General features: G+C 35.5%; 1 protein-coding gene across 2 annotated transcripts; it reads right to left on the bottom strand.

Annotated features, from left to right (window-relative positions):
• Window positions 1–1402: 1402 nt before the first annotated feature.
• Window positions 1403–20550, bottom strand: dmtn (dematin actin binding protein). 2 transcript variants are annotated; one of them, XM_057321820.1, is made up of 16 exons: window positions 20065–20550; window positions 12498–12556; window positions 12169–12231; window positions 11802–11951; window positions 11451–11495; window positions 10532–10664; window positions 10404–10448; window positions 10128–10271; window positions 8899–9008; window positions 7595–7700; window positions 6348–6412; window positions 5910–5958; window positions 5774–5781; window positions 5341–5406; window positions 4348–4428; window positions 1403–4030 (listed from the first exon to the last, which is right to left on the bottom strand). In XM_057321820.1, exons 2-16 carry the CDS (start codon window positions 12504–12506, stop codon window positions 3917–3919), a joined length of 1188 nt encoding a protein of 395 aa, XP_057177803.1. In that variant the 5' UTR covers window positions 12507–12556; window positions 20065–20550; the 3' UTR covers window positions 1403–3916. The 2 variants fall into 2 exon arrangements, with proteins under 2 accessions (XP_057177803.1, XP_057177802.1); XM_057321819.1 differs by lacking the exons at window positions 1403–4030; window positions 4348–4428; window positions 20065–20550 and adding an exon at window positions 16851–17000 and having other exon boundaries at window positions 5379–5781.
• Window positions 20551–20748: the final 198 nt, after the last annotated feature.

Raw genomic sequence — 20748 nt, 5'->3', positions numbered from 1 at the left:
GTTGATCTTAGAGTCAGCTGCTCAGCTAGCACAGGAAGTACACTGGAATGTTAAAAACCAATGACAAAACTGACTGGATGATAAATGCACAAGAACCCACAAAGTCTCTAGAGCCCTTTTATGAGCCAAACTAAAAAGAAATGTGGCACAGCTATATCTGAAGGCCTATAGAAATATTTGCGCTGAATAAAAGAAAACGTCTTACGAAAGGTATCAATGGAGAAAAATGCATTTTTGGTCCAGATGGTGTGGTTACAGCATTCATCAACAAGGACTAATGCAGCCTCTTCTAAAAGCAAAATCCTTAAAACGATGCTGTAAAAATGTTAAAATATATAATGAATAACATACATCTCAAGCATGTATTTCTGAAGGTACAGTAACCATAATGGATTACTGAGTGAAACAAGGCTCACACGGCACAAATGAAACAGGCTCACTGCCAGGTGTATACGAGGTGTTGCCGCACGCTTTCATTCCCTGCGGTTATCTTTTGTCTTGATATGAGTCATAGACGGCCACGTGACCCGTCTCTAGTTATTCTATTGTGGGAGTAAAACCACCAGAAGCCCATTTAGACCTCCAGAAAGTGAAAGACATGGCAGCAAAGTCTAATGACCTGATGGACCACCTGAGGGTTTGCGACTCTAACCACACAATGGAGATCAGCAGTAAGCACTCCTGCAAATTCAATTCAGCGTGACATTATGGACAGCATGAGGGGACTTTGTGTGGAAGTAATAAGTAGAAGTAAAAGCGTGGTTGAAATGAACATATTTTATGTATGTGGAAATCTGGCACTCCTATGAAACTGCAATGTATTTTGTTGTCAAGGCTTTTAATTCACAAATATTTGTATTTTCTTTATATATTTGAACAGCTGTACAGCTGCTAAAAGTGCTATAGAAATAAAGACGACTTCACTTTTTAATTATTACAGAAGGCTATGTTTGTAATTGTATATAACCAAACTTCATATACCACTACAAATGCTACCTATGCCAAGAATACCCATTTTTATTTTATCATAAAAGCAAGTGCACTCAAAAAAAAAGATACTTTAAACTATCTTACTACTTAATTCAATTATGTACAGTGGTTCCACATAACAGAAACATGTTATCGCTACTTAAATACTAAATTGAGTAAACTTAAATATCCATGACCAGAAACTCTTTTAAACACAAACATAAAAGAGTATTAAAAAAGTATTATAAAAAATCATTTTGATAAAAGATGCATAAAATAAAATTGTATTACCACGTTTACTCTCAGCCCCGTGAAAAGCATGATGGGAAGCGTAACTCATGTTCCTAGTTTCTATCCTGCTACTTTAATGCTACTAAAGTAATTTATGTACCTCAACTCAAATGGATAAGTAAAGTGGTTCAAAATTGTTGCGTTGTGTTAACTTGATTTATTGAAGTAAATTGAACAAGCATCAAATGTTATTTTGATCTACTTCACTGAAACATGTTATTTTAAAATGCAAACATTTAGGTAAGCCAAAGCATTACTTTTTAAGTCCGTTTAACACAATGCAATTGTGTTTGAACATAAAACCTAATACAATGGTGTTAAAACAAAATGAACTGTTTAAATAAAGTGAACAGTATCGTAAAATCATTTATTTATAAATATGCAGAAAAATGCGGAAGCCTACTGTGTGGTCATGTGAAAAGTGTAAGTAACAGCCTTAATATTTTAAACTATAGGCCTGTCACAAGTCCTTATTATTATTACACAAAATACGCAAATTCAACAAGTGCTTTTCAGTTATCACGATAGACTTAAAATATGTATAAAATGTTTGATCAGTTGACAGTCTGATCAAATCAAATAGAGAATGTTAAAATTACGTAAAAAGAACTTAACATCGCATTAAAAAGAACGTAAAAAGAATGTTAAAATCGCAACTCACATCCCACATTTGAAACAGGATGGCGTACACAATGCACTCAGTTCACCCAAAAAGGAAAATTCTCTCACCCATCCTCATTGGGTCTCATTTTTTCTGTTGAACACAGACCAATACATTTATATTCGAATGACATAATTATAATATGTATCATTTTATCATATACATAATAAGTAACCCTAACTCCAGTCAGTTAATTAATGTCCTCTGAAGCAAAACAATAGGTTTTGTTCTTTGCTTCTGAAAAAAGAAAAGAAAAATTTCGGTACAGCTGAAGAGATGACGTCACATGAATCTGACGGCAAGAGGGTGAGTAAATGACGAGAGTTTTTGGGTGAACTTTCCCTTTAAGAAAGGGACCACTAAGAGTCATTTCTCTCAGCTTTCTGGGCCGTTTTCTTGTTAATATTTGTTTGGCTTTGACAACAGTGTGAACAATTTCGCGTATTTGTTTTCCCCTGAGCCCTCCATATTTGTAAAAGTCAATACATTACAGAGAGATTTGTGCAGACAAAATAATGTCTTTTTTTAAATACAGCAGCAATGATATTTTCTTCTTTTAGATTTGATCCATATGATGACTGAAATGCTGCAGTAATTTAATCTTTTGTGGTTTCTACAATTTAAAAAAATGCTGATTAAAATCTTCTACGCGGTCTGACAGCATTATTGAGCACTACTGACATCTTGTGTTGAACTATTGGAAAAACAGATCAGACAGGCAATAAATGACAATGCTTGTTGTTATCTTAATAAAGCAATTAGTGAAAGATAAATAGATCTGCATTAAAGTTCATCAATCTACTAAATAGCCTGTCTACACTTCTTTACAATTGTCCTTTAAATAAACCTACATTAAATACATCTTTTTCCAGAAACGTGAACAGAAAATAACGCACATTTACATTTTGTCATTTCATTACATATGTCATTTAATACATATGGTATTTCATGTTTGTGCCTACATGACATATATGATATTATATACAGTAATGAGTTATATAATATACAACCACTCAATAAAGTTCTGGCACCTACCCACATTTACCTGTAAGGTTTTTTTTATATTTGTTTTCATATATGACACAAACTGCAACATGAAGGTTTTATTGTCAACATTGCAGAATGATGTTACAGAAAAATGTGTTGAGAAACACGGCGTGAACATACAGATGGCTGGACAGTCTCTGTTGTAAGCATATGATGTATTATTTGATAACCCAAGTAAATAGATTTGCTATTGGCTGCGTGTGGAACAAAGATCTTCTAATGTTGTTTTCAAAACGCCATTTATTACATCCTACAGTGTCAAGCGCCAACAGTGTACAAAGACCAAAAGCCTGAGTTTAGCACCAAGCCTGAGCTTAGATATTTCATACTATTTCACAATATAAACACTGTAGCTATGTGCACGAATAGGTGTCGTAGATCATAACTGAATAAATAATATAGCCTAGACTCAGTGTCCATGCATTTTTTTAAATGAACGATCAAGAAAGTTGTCCCCGAACATTTTGTTCTAGTTGTCAGAAATTTTGTAGGCCCTACATATAAACACCAACAATAAATAAAAACATGATATATGTACAGTGACACATTTAAGTGTAATATCAGTGACCACGTCAAAAAAAAAAAAGATGGTTTAGAATTAAAACTTTGTGTTAATAAATATATAGGCCTATATTATACATTTCTCTGGGCACTTTGAGAATTGGAATAGTGATGTAAGGCGTAAAAGCGGGTTCAAGCAGTTCATCATGGAATTCATATAAAATTCCATAACTATCCAATTTTTGCTGCGATTGCAGGGTATGGCAAGAATCCTCATCCTGCTTTTTATGTACGCCAGCTACTGTTGTGAATATGATTGAAATAACATTTGGTATGTGGAATCATCTCACTTGCTTATCTTGACATGTCTGCATAGCATCCGTATTAGATTAGCATGGATAGTATTAGTCTCTCGGTGGGGAGAGTTCGAGAGTCCGAGTCCAAATGTTAGAAAAGGGACACTTTTTTCTTCAGGTCGTTCCGTTTCCATAGGGACATACGATCGAATTCTGTGATGGACATTCCGAATAAGCTGTGGAATTCCTCTGGAGACAGATGTCTCTTTAAAAGGGGGAAGGACAAATAAAACAACCAATCGGTTTTTATGTACAATAAGATTATGTATACAGTTTATTATAGTTTAAAATAAAAGGGGATTTGCAAATATTACAATCATTATTATTAATATTATTATTAACAATGTACATTATATAACATTAAAGTGTAAACACTGTGGCACTCAATACATTGTTTTGTTTGTAAACTGTAAATTTCAGTTGCGGTTACAAAAAAAAGTTTAATAAAGCTAGTATCTCAGACGTTTAATTTTTTAAAAACTTCTTAAACACAACAAAATTTGTGCTTTTAAGTGGGTTTACCTCTAATCTGGTCCTGTCAACACCCGGTGGAAGCTTACTGCGCCCTCTGTGGGTCACTATCAGCATTTCATACGGATATATCTGAAGTCAGAGACATTTTGTTAGGTTTTAGGGTCATTATATGAAAAATCATGTATTGTTTTGTTGTGCAGGACACTAGACACTAAAAACAAGCTGGGCAATTCCACGCAAATGTCAACCTTAAAGTTTTAACCAAAGGCTTTCACCATACTGATAGGTCGGATGTCCATATTTGGTAGTTAAAACACCCATGTAAAATCTTTCTTAAAGTTTTAAAGCACCTTTAATTTTGTTTTTAAAGCATGATTGTCCATAGTCAAGTTAGTAAATTATCACATCCATAACGGTCCATATTCCTCATAAATGGGCACATAAAAAATATATACTGTATATGTTTTGTGTTTTCTGAAGAGGCTTCCCTTCGGTATTTGTTGGGTATTATTGCTTCTGGTTTGTGCATTTTAATTGACAGAAATCCTACAAATGTATGTTTTCGCTCAAAAACTTTCTTTTTTTGTCACATGCATAACGCGTTAATTTTTCACTCTTTTAAAATAGAAAACTCATTTTTGGACTGATATTTTTCTAATGTCTGGACTCTATCACCAGGGGTTTAGAAAAACATAAACAGATGATTCAATATATTGGTAATAATTACATTCTCTGAGCATTTACATTTCAAGCTTTGACTGAAAATGTCACATGCGTAACGGTGGAGTTGCCCAGCTGCTTTCACATCAATACCATGCTTACGGAAAAACACATGACACTGAACACTACAAATTCTACCTCCAAAGTTTTCATTTCCATGTACATTTTAGTGACATTGCTTAATTCTACATTCAATGGATGCAAGGCTTTAAAGCAATATGGAATATGAGGGCATGTATGACATGGGGTTAGAACGGTGAGAGCATGAAAACTTTGGAGGAGCTTGAGAGTAACAGATTCACGTCACTACATCTACCTCACCTTCTGCTCCAGAATACTAGGAAGAGAGTTTCCTCGGTCCATTCGGCCACTCTCTGATTCACCGTTCTATGAACAGACATCACCCCAGCCCCCAAAAAATCCCCACGGGGACAAAGGAGAAAGTAAATTTAAAGAGAGGGGCCTCCATTGCATCCATAATAATGAAAGTCATTCGATTCATTATTAATAATTTTACTCATTATGAATACATATGCAAACAGCGTGTGGAGATCAAATGAGTCGGAAGCCATGAAACAGGGAGGGTAAGCTAATGTCTGCCACTCAGGGCAAAGATACATTAGTAGCAGGGCGTGGCAAACAGGAAAGGATGTGGTTTACATGTACTGTAAAAAGCCTAATAACAGAAATAGCTGTTGTCATATTAAGATCAAACAGCCATGCTTGTTAAATGAAATAAGCAAAAGCATCTTACCTGTACGCCTGCAGAAAATCCCAAACAAAAAAAGACATTATAATGTGTTTTAAAGTGGAAAATAATTTTGGTAATATATTCCTAAACATATGTGGGATGACTTTGACTTTTGCAAACTAGAACATTATAATCTTACCGGTTTTTGCTTTTCCATTGTCTGTCAAGGTGAAGTCTGCAGACTGCAGCTAGAGGCGTGAAAACAAAATACAAATAAATGATAGCCACTCAATATTGCCAGAAAACAACAGGTGATGAAACATCATGTTCCTCGCATAATGAAAACTTTCAAAGTTTCACTGTGAAAACATCTTGACGGGTTGTGCTTTTGTGTTATCAGAATCATGAACACATGAACAGATTGCCACCCACATGTACACACATGAACAGATGGCCACCCACACCACTGCAACGGTACTGAACCCAAAAACAAAACCCTGTTACTCATTTCACATGCAAAGAGGCGAGCCAATCATATAAGAGGCCATTTGCATATGGTCTGAAAGGTACTGCGACACAGTTTAATTTTAAATGAGAGGTGAAAATAAATAAATATGACCCCAAGTCTGTCTCTTACCCTCGTGAGGCCTGTTCGACTGCACGGAGGTAAAGATGCGGATTTAGTCGCACTGGCTGATGAACCTGCAATGTACAGAAATTACACAAAAATTGTAAGGACAAGCTTATGACTCTGATAACAAGCATAAAAACACACAACACACACAAGGATGGTTACGAATTGCCATGAGACTGTGTCTGTCTTACACTGTGAAAAATGTTTGTAACGTTTACAGAAAAACCATGTAAAAATGCTACAGTGAACTGTATAAAACCTCCACATATACAGAAAAAATAATAATGTCAAATGTGTTTTTTAAAGTATGAATTATACATTTTATGGTTATGAGTGATTTCTATAAATTTCAACAAGATGATACATGTACTTTCAAAGTATTTGTTAAACTTTTTTTGAGTTAAAAATACAATTCACTGTAAAATTTACAGTGTACATTTTTTTTCCATTAACTCTTTCTGTGACTTCACATTTAATTATAATTTTAAATAATCTTCCTTTTATCTCTATACCAGCTATGTACAATAAGGTGTTTTATATAACATTAATGTCATGTAATCAATGTTTATACCATTATTTTCATGTCACGTGTGTAATGGTTTTGCATTTGTGTACAGTATAGTCACGGAAAAAAATTAAGAGACAATTTAAAAAGTATTTTTAGTTTTTCTGAATTTACTATTTATAGGTATGTGTTTAGGTGAAATTATAATTTTTTGTTTGATTCTGTGAACTACTAAGAATATTTCTATCAGATTTTAAATAAAAATATTGTTTCTATTTGCAGAGAATGAAAACTGGAGAATCAGGTCAAAATAACAGAAAAGATGCTCTGTATTTTTTCAGACCTAAAATACAGGAAAGAAAACAAGTTCATATTCACTTTTACACAATAATATTTTTTTAAATTCTAAAATATTGAAAAAACTTGATTTTTATCAGCGTTTTCATGAGTCTCCAACACTGTTGTGATCAAGTTTAAATCATCATGGGATTAACTGTAATAACTGTATAACTTTTCCGCAATGCAAACATCTTGACAATATGTTGATCATGCGCTAGCAGTGGACCTAAAGGAATTCTTGAAGGTAGTGAATGATTTAATTTAAAAATGAATATCTATTTTTAAAAGATGTATCTTATGGCTTTCTCCAACCACTCATTCTGTAGTGTTCAAAATTTCAACAAATATCAACAACAGATTGCTTTAAATGAAACACACGCAGACAGAGCGTTCAAGCATCACATACCCAAGTTTATGTTTGTCCCATCTGGCAGTGAACGTGTTTTTCTGCGGATGAGCACTGATTTCTCGATTTCCTCCTTCAGGATTATTTTGCCCAAATTGGACTGTATCTGTATAACAAACAGCACAGTCATGATTAGAAAGCTCCATTAAGCCTTGCCTCTCCATATCCATCCAGCGCTTACTGAAATTTAATGGCTGAAAAATGAAACACTTCATTATAGAAATGATTCCTTATTCATTCAAGACAAACTCCAGACAGTGAACGATTTTAATCTTACAAGGGTGTATTGATGTGGGACTGTGATGCTGCTGTCAGGTGAAAGCATGTATGTATTTTTTCATGTGGATTGCTTAATCCCATTTGTATGATTGGTCTGGAGTTTTTGATATAGCCAATTATTCATTCTCATTAATAAAGTATTCCAAATTGGGACTGTTTTTATTTAGATCTGTGTATTTGGGACATTTTGTAGGTCTTAATTACGAATTATCACAACATTGCACAGTACCATGATACTACTTGGTATCGTGATACTTCAGATGGTATAGTATCGTAAAATGTTTATGGTATGGAGTGGCTCAGAGATGACGTATTTTTGTAGGCTAACCCGGAAGTAAATTCCCTCAACCGAAAGCCCATGCATTTTTCCCATAGACTTTTGGAAGATCGCAAAAAATAAGATCTGTGATTAACAATTGTTCATGTTGTTTACACGTTTTGTCTATCAAGATAATCTTTACAGATTAACACAATATTTGCTATTTTTGAAGCCTAAATACAATCGCCAGAAGTAAAAAGCTAACACGACAAGAGGCTATAAACAGACAACACTATGTTCGCTCGATATCAACGTCACCAACACCAATCCTCCGACAACTTTCAAACTTGATTAAAAACACGTTCCCTGGCAAGTTATTACTGAGTGAATGAATCCCCAACAATGATTTTAGACATTTGTGCCCATGTTGCATTATTTGCGAGATTTATATGCGCGATGACGTCTAACGTCCCCGCCAAAGGAAGTAGTCTCTTTCAGCAAATTGCTGGCAACTGCTGTTTTTAAGGCGCAAAAAAGCTTAAAAAAATGAAGAGCGAGTTATGGTGTGTTTTATGTCATAGATTAAAACATGAAAATAATTAGAGGTTTTGTTAGCTGCAGACCTTATTTCAGGCGATTTACAAAAAACCCATTCAAAAAACCCATCGACTTTGGCGCGATGGAAACGGAAGTCTCAAAATGCTAACTCGCTTCTGGGGTTTGCATGCAAAAATTCGTCATCTCAGCAGTACTCCATTGTGACAACCTTCTGAAGTTCCTGCTCCTGGAGTTTCTTTGCGTCTTCTGTCAGGTCCTCAAAGTCATCTTCCTCGATTGGTTTTCCCTGCTCGACTGCTTTCTTCCTCCATTCGATTTCTGAGAGGAATAAACTGGTGTTAGTCACGAACGACACGTTTTCTTCTCTGAGAAGAATAAATAGTAATATACAGCCGCAGAAAAAAATAAAGAGACCATTTGTTTAAGAGACCAAATGTTTATTTTATAGGCATTTATAGATATATTGTGGCCATTCCAGTCCAGTGTCTGTTGAATTTGAATAAAAACAAACCTCAGGATTGACATAAAGTCATACAACAGCAATGTGAAAAACTGACAGCATGACAAGACACATGAAAACTGTGGTAAAAATCCAGGTTATCATATAAAAAAATATTTTAAAAATGTTCCCAAATACTGTACAAATGTACAAATATTATTGTTGCATTGCTTAAAAATGAAACTGAACTTTTTTTTCTTTGCAGTATTTGAGGTCTGAAAAAAATACAGAGCATCTTTTATGTTATGTTAACCTGTTTCACCAGTTTTCATTCTCTGCAAATAAATGCAAATAGAAACAATATTTGTATTGAAATTTGGGAGAAATATTGTTAGTAGTTCACAGAATGAAACAAAAAAGTTCATTTTACCCAAACACACACCTATAAATAGTACATTTCAAATGCAGAAAAACTGATTTGGAAATGGTCTCTTAATTTTTCCTGTGGCTGTATATTGTGTCATTGCCAGTCTAAAACTTTCTAAAAGTCGAAAAGTTTCAAGCATTTAGTTATATTTTAAAGAATCTTTTTTCGAACATATACTTTATATTACTTAAATTCTAAGCCGGAATCACATTAGGGAGATGCAGAAAAGGTAATCCCACAATACCAATGTTGATTATAAATAAACTATAAACAATGAAAACCTTAACGTGTTAATAAAAATTGTTCAAACTGATTCATTATTGACTGTTTTACCCAAAATGTGTGTATGCTAATGCTGTGTATTTGTGTAAGTTAATGCTTATGAGTATTGCATTGCATTAATCACATGTTAGTATCAGTTATTGAAATCAATTGTTGGTCACTCAGCTACTTAATATGCTACATAGGCTGTTAGTTTCCAAGGGAAGTCACTAGATTTCAAAGAGAGCTAGAAGATGTATCTCTGTGTCAGGTATGTGGACACGGTATTAAAAACGGAAACTGGACTTACCCATAGAAGCTAGAGAAGGTGGACACGGCCAGTACTCGGTTTCTATCTTTGAGGGCAGGTTGGGATCAGGAGGTTGGGCTGCTGGGAATTTGGACGACTCAATGATGCTGCCATGTTTATTATGGGATGCTCCAGTATGTGTGTCTGAGGAGAGTATAAAGATCCAAAGAACCGACAAAATGTTAATTCATAATATTTCTGTCTTCCTTCTAAAATCAATTGAATATTAATGTACGCCTCTAAATAAAGGCTTTAGGAAACTAAGAGAACAATTACCATGTTTGTAAATTGGAGGCTTCTTATAGATGTTCATGCCAATGTCTAAAAAAACAACATGTGAACGATTATGTTCAAAAGCATATCATTTTGTCATAGAAAAGACTAATCGTGAATTATATAATAACCTGGCCTGTGAAAATGCTGCATGGGGCCTTTGGAGGCGGGACTTATCTTGCGAGGCTGCACCGTGGAGCCCATGTTGGACCCTCCTGGAGACCCCTGCTCTGACGACTCCTTAGACTCTTTTGAAGCAAATATCTGAAGAAAGATGTAAGAAGCCTGTCACATATATAATATTATTAAGAAACGTCAATTCTTAACACTGCAGCTTAATGCTTTGACCCCGATTATGGGAATCTGACAACTTAGCACATTTCAGACTGTAATGGAAGCCAGACCATCATATTTCAGCACCTGCATCAATAATATGACACTGCAAACCAATGCCTTACTGTAAACTATGCTAATAGCTGCCAGGAGCAAAGAACATAATGTACGTTTTATGGTCTATATCAGGTTTTGTTAAGTTTTGTCCATTTCGATCCAAACACCATTAATTATGATAAAGTTCTTGCAAAACTGTTTTAAAAACCTGTCATTGTTCCATATAAAAATAATGATATAAATGGAGGATGCAATTAATTACAAAATGTTATTTTTTTCTTAGATTAATTTATTTAACTATTAATTGTTCTGTATATCTAAAAATTACGTTAAAGGGATAGTTCATCCAAAATTGAAAATTCGGACATATTTACTCACCCTCATGTCATTCCAAACCTGTATGACATTCTCTCTTCTGCGGAACACAAAATAAGATATTTTGAAGAATGTCGGTAACCAAACAACATTGGACCCCATTGACATCTAGACCACTGAGACATTTCTCAAAATATCTTCTTTTGTGTTCCAGAGAAGAAAGGAAGTCATACAGTTTTTGAACAACATGCGGGTGAATAAATCATGACAGAATATCAATTTTTGGGTGAACTATCAATCACTAATAATGATCGTCCCATGATTGACAACGGATTAATGTCTCACCTCAGGGGAAGGAGGAGGCGAGATTGAATGAGGTGACATTGATCTCTGGGGGAGACGGAAAGAGAAAACAGAAGACACACATACATGCATCTTCTTTATGGCCTGACATTTAAATGGCTCACATTTCCGACACACACAGAAACAGATTATCAATCACGCATAACAAAGTTCGACTGTACTAAAGAATAAAGCTACTATTACATCTATGCCTGTTTGCCAAAACATACATACTGATTTCATACAATAAGATATATTGTAAAACATGCAGTAAAGCTTTTTAAATGTATCCTGATGGAACAATAAAAACAAAGAGTGATACAAAGACAGACTCAATGTTTCTGGCATTCTAACCTCTCTGCTTCTCGAGAGCAGATCCAGGGCTGAGATATTGAAATGTGGCTCGTATACCATCAGATCAGGCCGTTCCACCTCAAGTATAGCTTTGTCTTTGGGAATGGCTGCCAAGTCCTTGTATCCAATGACCTGATTGTCCATTCTTGCCTTGGGGAGTGAGAAAAAAGTGTGTAAAATGTAAGATTGTGGAGAAAGAAACAGTTGTCCTCTATTGCCTCATGGGGTTCCTGGGAACTGGGATATTAAGCATGTGCTTTTGACCGAATGGAACTAGTTTTCGTTGAAACTGATAGCTGTATCATTTAAATTTAGGCGAGATCATAATTTAGTGCTCAAAAACAAATACAAATATCTGGAGACTTACCACAATAGGGGTGGCTGGAGAGCCAGGTGCACTAGGACCTCGGGAAGACGGGGCCGTCCCTGTCTGCAGGCAGCAGGCCAAATCAAAGAGGTCATAGGTTATACCTTAACTGGTTGGATTTTATGACATCTTGTTAATGAAAAATAAGATCTGTATCTGATATCATCAATCAAACTGATGATATCTGTCACTCGGCCACACCCCTTTCATTCCCTTTTCATGCAGATCGAACAACACTTAAAAAATTGAGTAATACAATGGATAAAAATAAAAAAAGGCTAAAAAATGCCCAGGTATTGCATCACGAATTTTTACAAATGCATACATACCTTCTGCATGGCTGGAGCAAACTATAAACCCAGGCTTTCGTTATTCCAGCTATACAGTTCTGAAATAAAGCACAAAAAGGCCATGAAAGAATGGGGGGGAAAAGGTTATGGATCATAAGATGCACCAGTAATTTAATTGTTACCAGGACTCATATTGGTATTTCATGACAAATTTAGGGTTAGAGCATTACTCAAGAATTAAATATAAAACTTTTAATTAAAGTGATGTGCTCAATAAGTCATATTAACACGTTTTATCAATACTAAATAATTTTACCAATTTCAACTTCAACTACAAATAGATTTGTGAGTCAATTTAATATCATTTAAATTCATGTGCTTTGTAAAGCCAATTTGATTTAACCTCTTAAACTCTGAAACCCCCCATATTGTCCAATATTGCATCATCAAATCTATAAGTTGTGGAGCACAAAACTAGTCATATGAATTTTACATTTATGTTTAAGAACATAATAACAGCCGAACAACCCCCCCCTCGTAAATCAAACGACTAATATTTAGTTTTACATATCGCGCAAACTTACAAAACATAGATGTGTCGTAACATAACATAGAATAGTTGTCACATTGTTTAAATTGTATAAAATAAGTTTTTAAGTGGATTTTTTCACAGGGACCATATAAATTGCCCACAAATATGAACATATGTATGTGTATTTAATATTGCAATATTATACAGTATATAATAGTGTGATTTCTTTTAAGCAGTAAGCAACCTTCCAGCAACCACCCAGAGCATCTCTGCCACATATTAAAAACTCTTATATTGCACAAATGTAAACTTCAAAGCATTCTTTTCACCAAAAACTTGCTGTTTCTACATAAAACATCCCATTTCCCCACATTACATTAGGAGACTGTATCACAGGTCCTGAAATCCATTTAATTACCCACCAAGTGTTAACACAATAACACCCCCGCTCATATCAAACGCATTTATCTGTTATGTGAATAACAAGGTTGCATGTTGCACTGCTCACACCGCATTCAGAAATGCATATTATTTGTTTACCCTTAAAAAGATTATAAGATATCCGGATAATTCCTTTTACCAGCTGCTGTCTGCTGGAAAATGCATGAGGTGCAGCAAAATTACTTCCACTAAGGGGATAAAACCGAGCAGCTAATTCATTGGATGCAGGGACATCCTGATAGTGTGGGGGAGGGGAAGGGACATATCGCTCACCCTCTTTTACCTTACACAGCTTTTCAGTTCAATAGAAATATCTCATCTCAAATGTTACAACAGCAAGGGAACGCCCCAGTTACTACAGCTCCATTTAAAGGGATAGTTCACCCAGAAATCGAAATTCTTTCATGGCTTACTCGCCCTCTTGTCATTTCAACCCTGTATGACTTTCATTCTTCCGCAGGACACAAAAGAAGATATTTTGAAGAACGTTGGTAACCAAACAACATTGGCCCCCCATTGACCTCCACTGCATGGAAACAAAACCACTGAGACGTTTCTCAAAATATCTTCTTTTGTGTTCCACAGAATAAAATCATATACATGTTTGAATGACATGAGGGTGAATAAATGATGACAGAATTTAGATTTTTGGCCGGACTATCCCTAACATCAGAAAACAGTGGGATAAGTATAGCACGGGTTACCAGATGGTTTTGGGTTGTCGGTCAAAACTGTACTAATTAGCTTGAAAAGTCATTTCAATTGCATATAATGATGAGCCTTGAATATTTCATGGAACGCTCACTATCCTACAAAACTGAGTAGGGTATAAAGCCTCTGGCATTTTGAATCCATTTCCTCTAAAATTGTAGACAAATATCCTCTATTTGGGAAAAAAACAGCTTTTTGATTTGATGAAGTTCTCTCTGGGGTTTGATCTTTTCTCGTTCTGGCTTGTGTTGACCCCTCATGACTCTCACACATAAGGTGTCAGCTATGCATGTCATCGTTTATTCACCCTCATGTTGTTCAAACCTGTATTTGACTCTTTCTTTCTGTCTTTCTTGAATGCATGAATGAATGAGGTTATCCATATGGCTGCTGGTTCTTCTGTGGAACATAAAAAAAGATATTTTGAGAAATGTCTCGGTGGTTTTGTGTCCATACAGTGGAGGTCAATGTTGTTTGGTTACTAACATTCTTCAAAATATCTTCTTTTGTGTTCAGCTGAAGAAAGAAAGTCATGCAGGTTTGAAATGATGACCGATTTTTAGTGGTCAAAATAATGTTTCTGTTGATTTCAGGGCCTCAAAACAACATACAAAATTCCCTCAATAGTTTAGCCAAGAAGTAGCCAGCTGGAGCTAGATTTTCTTAAGAGTATTATACCAAAGGTAACAGGAACCCCCCGTAGACCTTTGAGACAAAAGGCAACAGATCAGATTTCTATTTTAGCCCAAAACATCACTTTCCTCCTCTGTCTGATATCAGTCACACAGGGCTGTCTGTGCTGGTTAGAAGGGTTAGTGATCAACTCGGGTCGGGCCTATTCTGGCGTGAAGGACATTGTACCGAGAACATGTGTGCTGAAGAACCTCAAACCTCTTTACTGCCATGATTAATCACATGAGGCACAATGCAAAGGGTCTTTCATTTGTGAAGAGGGACCCATCTGCATCCAGCTGTCTATAATTCAAGTTCAATCTGCTTAAAAACACGTCCCTGAGCACAAAGCTCAGATAAAGTTTGATTTAGTGGTTATTCACATGATTGAAGTGCATTTAATACTTCACTAAATACTTAATGCATATGGGCTGCCCACATTTTCATTTGAAAAAGGTTTTTGCATTTTTGCAAAGAACATTTTGCAAGACGAAAACAATGCTGTCCAGAAGCACTTCCTGCACTATAAAAAATTTCTTTATATTTCTCTATAAAAGACTTCCTTACTTAGTCTTTTTTTCTTGTTTTCCAGTAAAAATGTCTACAAATTCTTCAATCAAGATGCACTTTCTTGATGAGCAAAATGACCTAAGAAAATAAGTCGTGTTTTTAGTAAAAAAAAACATGAAATTTCAGTGTATGTGCTTAATCTTGAATTACACTCAATTCAAGATTATTTTTCTTACCAAATTGGCAGATTTTTTTGCTTGTTTTAAGATCATCAAGAAAATGAATCTTGATTCAAGAATTTGTAGACATTTTTACTGGAAAACAAGAAAAAAGTTTTTGCATTGTTTTCAGTGTATTTCAGATTTTTAACACTAGCATACATAAATTTTAGAATAAAATACAACAAACGGTTTTTTATTTAAAACTGAATAATGTTAAACCAACATCTTCAAGACTTGTTTTTCATGTGAAATAAAATAAATAAGTAAATAACACACTGAAACAGGAAGTGTTTCTGGACCGGTGTTGTTTACGTCTTGCCAAATGGTCTATATAGAAATTCACAGACATTGAGAGACCCCTGACATTCAAATAAGTAAACGGATACATAAAATTCCATAAAGATCCATTAAATTGAACTCGCAATAACACAATGTCATTTAAATGTACTGTATCTGAATCAAACATAAAGGCAGATCTTTAGACAGAATTTTAAGATCCATCTAACCTCAAACATATAACTACACACATTTAAATACAAACTACAACAAATCAGACAGATCAAACATAGAAAAGCAAAAATGTCCCAACAAAGCACAGTATTGTTCCAGATAATATTTAATAGGCCTGTTTCATTAGAGAAAACAGTGCTTGTTAATACGGAAGCAGGACATGCACTCATGAGATGAAAAGCATGCCTCTTATCTTCCATCAGAGAGGGACTTTTAGCGTGCATGATTAAGCAATGAGGGAATATGATCAAAAATCATTTTCTGACTCAATATATTAAGTGCTGTGCGAATGGTAGATTATTTTTCCTTAACTCTGTTTAAAACATAAACTTCAGCTCATCATTCATCATTCAATCAATTCAACATTCAAATTCTTTGAAAAGTCTACTATATTTTCTGTCACAAATAAACGTACAGAAATGTAGATAAAAATACCGAATATGAAAAAAAGATCTTTAGCAGACTAATCGAGTGAAAGCACCATTTAAAAACCTCATCACTGACACACATCCAAGCATACCCCGATGTTTCAAGTTTCAAGCAACATTTGAGTGTTAAAATCATATTTTATTTTTGTAGCTACAGACAATATTGCATTTTCCATTGAAAAACAACTAGATCAGCCCTAAATGTAACCATTTGATTCTGCACAGAAACAATTGATTTCATGGTATAAAATAACTCAAACACTAAAAGGACTGGAAAGGTTTTAAAAAAGGGATAGATTTAGAATGAGCAGAATAATTTAAAGAGGAAAGGGTCATTTCTGGAGACAAAACAAACCACGATACACACCAGGATTTTAGCTTGGCTCCAGTTCTGTGACGAAGAGGAAATCCTATTCTGACAGATCCAGACTTCCTGTCATCCTTCTCCTGTTCTCCTCAGTTCTCACTGTCTCTCTCGCTCTCCGCACGCTGCTCAGAAGACCCCACCCACTTCTCTCTCCACCCAAACTGAAATGCACTTATCTCAGCAGAGCAAGAGGAGCCAACGCCCAATCAGACCAGTCGGTTGCGTCACCGGGGCAACGCTCCGCTCCGTCTGGAGAGAAGTCTCCAAGCAGTGCTGATGGATACAGGATACATTACCACGGTAAGACCTTTCAGCTCCACTGGGAGAGCATGTGAGGAGCTTCTGTGCCACCTTATTAGTGTTTCTATATGGACATAAACAGCCTGAGGAAGCCCTCGTCTTTAATACCACCTTCTTATAGAGCAATAAAACTCCACCCCTTCTGAGCAGGTCCAGAATGCCTTGTTTTTTTATCCCAAGCCTTGTGTTTTCATGAATGTGATGTTCAGGCTGAAAGCTACAAGCCACAGCTGGGACTTAGTGGTGATATAGACGGTCTTATCAGTGTTGCTTAGTTTATTTAGCAGTATTAGTTTAGCCGTAACACACCAGAGAGCAGCGAGACTGACTGCTGGATTCGCAGATTACTGTTCTATTGATTAAACCAGTGATGCCTCCAGTTTCCTCCTGTAGTAAAGCACTTCACTGTGATCACGAGAGGAAGTGGCAACTGGCTAGTATCACATCACAACTCTATTAAGAATTGATTTCCAGGCAAAATTTAAGACAACATTGCAGTTTCTTAAAGGGGTCATATGATGCAAATACGTGTTTTTCTGTGTGTTATAAGTTGTCCATGCATGTTAAAGACACGTAAAATTGCAAAAATGAAAGTATCGGAACAAAAGATGCATTCTATCTAAAAGCGAATGCTCACCCAGACCTGCCTGAAACGCCTCGTGTAACCACACCCCCACAAATCTACATCAGTTAGTGGTATGATTTGACTAAGACCGCCCAAATGTATACACAAGTAAGGTGGGCGTACCTGTCAGTACAATTGCTATGGAACCTGATGTTCCAAATATGGTAAGAGGCGTAACATTTCAGTCACAAGCTTGCAGTATTCGACCAATCACTACGCACTGGTTAACTGGACAATCATAGCACACCTCCAAAATCTGCGCGTTTCAGAGAGGCGGGGCAAAGAGGAGATACAAACATGTGGAAAATACCGCGTTTTTGAACCTTAAATCGTGTATACACATTGCATTACATCTAAAACAAACGATAATATTCGTTTTAGCTGTCTCATATGACCCCTTTAAAGAATAGAATACAAACTAGCCAATCTGGAAACAAATGCTGTAAAAACATATTCTTTATTGTTAGTTCATGTTAATGCACATGTAAAGTGTGACTATATTTCCTTTCTGAATGACTGGTCTTAGAATGTCTACTACTATATATTACAGGTAAACTTAATCTGTAATTCACTCTGCTAATGTGCATCACAAAACAGAATATTTCAAACTAAGCACTGATTTGTTATTTCACTTCGGCTCTCATCTTCTATGCAAATCTAGTCTAAATCAAACAGGTCACCTGCTGTCATATAAAATTTACAATATCAAACAGTTGTTCAGCCAATAAAGTGCATGCGTGTTCCATCTGCTTTAATGTTTCATTATGCTCCATCATTACATATCTTCATCCGTTACATTAAAGGGACGGTTCACCCAAAAACAGAAAATTCTGTCATCATTTCCTCACCCTCAAGTTGTTCCAAATCTGTATTAATTACTTTGTTCTGATGAACACAGAGAAAGATGTTTGGAAGAACGTTCGTAACCAAACAGTTCTTGGCCGCCATTGACTACCATAGTAGGAAAAATTACTTTTTAATTCGATATTTTGAAGAATGCAGGAAAGCAAACAGTTCTGGGTAACTTTTGACTATACCATTGTCATTTTTCCTACTAGTCAATGTTGGCCAAGAACTGTTTGGTTAAAAGCATTCTTTTAAATATATTTCTCTGTTTTGATCACAACAACAAAAATTATACAGATTTGGAACAACTTGAGGGTGAGTAAATAATGACAGAATGTTTATTTTGGGGTGAACTGTCCCTTTAACTGGTCTTCACTATAATGGATAATATGAAGAAAAAAAATGCATAACATATTTCGGCTACATGTGGAAATATCAGGTGTCTAATACCAGCAGGGAACATGCCATCAGAGACAGTGTTACATCCTTCTTAAAATGAAAATCACTGCAATCAATATGCAATAAAATGTGTGCTTGTGTCATTTGAGCTGTCGAAGTGTTTGTTTAGTTATTCATTTCATGTACAATTTTACAAATGTGAATCAGAGCAATGTCAAATTTTCAAAAACCTTCAAACTTTTGTGCATTTAAGAACAGCAGGTAACAACAACCTTTAAAAAAAGTCTAATGCATATATGAATTTTAAAATAAAATGTAGTAAAAAATAAACATCTACTACAAGTAATCCATCAATGAAACATTGCTGAAAGGAAGCAGCAGTTTCCTGTTGCTTTTGACAGGAAAGTGAACCAGCGGGTTACGCGCAGATGGTCAGGTCTTCCAAGAGCTTTAAAGTGTCGTATTTATTTCTTTATTTGCTTATTATTTCGTGACACTGATATATATATAGCACAAGTAGACAAATAATTTGTTAATAAATTAAAAATAGGAAAACGCAATCAGGTAATAATAAATACAGAAGAGACAACTGACAGGCCTACACAGAGCAAATTCTTCATAAGCTCCAAACACGTTGAAGGTTATTGCCGTATGGCCTAACCAAAAGGTCTCGGACATTTATTTTTATATTATATCTCACATACTATACTATTGAAATACTTCTTCCATTATTTCAGTTTTCCCCAAAATCCTAAATGTAAAGTTTGATTAGTGATGCTCTTATGTGTACATTGATGGGAGCTTGTGATAATGCGTCTGCACCTACAACCATTCGCATCCATACACTGAGAGCGATGAATGTCATACAATGATTGACTTTGGATGGTAACAAAAACACCCACTCAGCATACCAAACAAAACACAATTCCATTTAAACCATAACGGCACGGAGTCCAAATCTGAGCGTTTATAGATCGCAACATATTTCCATCCAATGCATCCCCAGTGGTATGATGAAGAAATAAACGTATGGCATAATCTTACCTCTTAGATCCTTTAACAGTGATTTATATCCGTCCTTTGCGTACCAAGATGCAGAATATCAAACGTAGGCTGCCCTAAACACTCACTCAAAAATATCGCTTGTATTACGCGTCGATTTGCGCTTGCCACAATGGTTGTGTCTTAAAACCTCCCTTAAAAGCTCCCTATCTAGACAACATTGTAGGCGTCACTGGCGCTATCTGAGTCACCTGATTTAGAACGCGCATCTGGGGGGAAATGCGCATCTGTAGCACATTTTGCTGTAATGTTAGATGTCTATCAAATGAGCGAAATTAAATGCATCGCTGAACACCGGGACCGTCCAATTTCTATCCATGAAGGGCAAATATTCCTCCCTCCCTATTTTTTCCCTCCTGAATGTATACGCCTGTAATAGTTAACATCAATTTAAAAAATGAGTTAGAATATGTTATTCAAAAATACCCTAAATTGAAATGTACAGCGTATGCTTCTTAACATATAGCAGTAAACTACACTAAAGATCTGTACATAATGTATATTAAACTGAGTATTAACAGATCTTGACCACTAGAGAGCGCAGTAAAACAAATAGTCTACTTAATATTGGGGGACTTTATTGAAAGGTATCTTTATAATATCAAAATAATGTAAGGCTTACACATTATTAGAGCTTTCTAGAATGTTACTATTCTTGAAAAAAAT

This window comes from Triplophysa rosa, linkage group LG22 (assembly GCF_024868665.1).
Source record: "Triplophysa rosa linkage group LG22, Trosa_1v2, whole genome shotgun sequence".
NCBI lineage: Eukaryota > Metazoa > Chordata > Actinopteri > Cypriniformes > Nemacheilidae > Triplophysa > Triplophysa rosa.
Note: the sequence above shows the minus strand (reverse complement) of the source record. Positions and strands in the feature narration are given on the sequence as shown.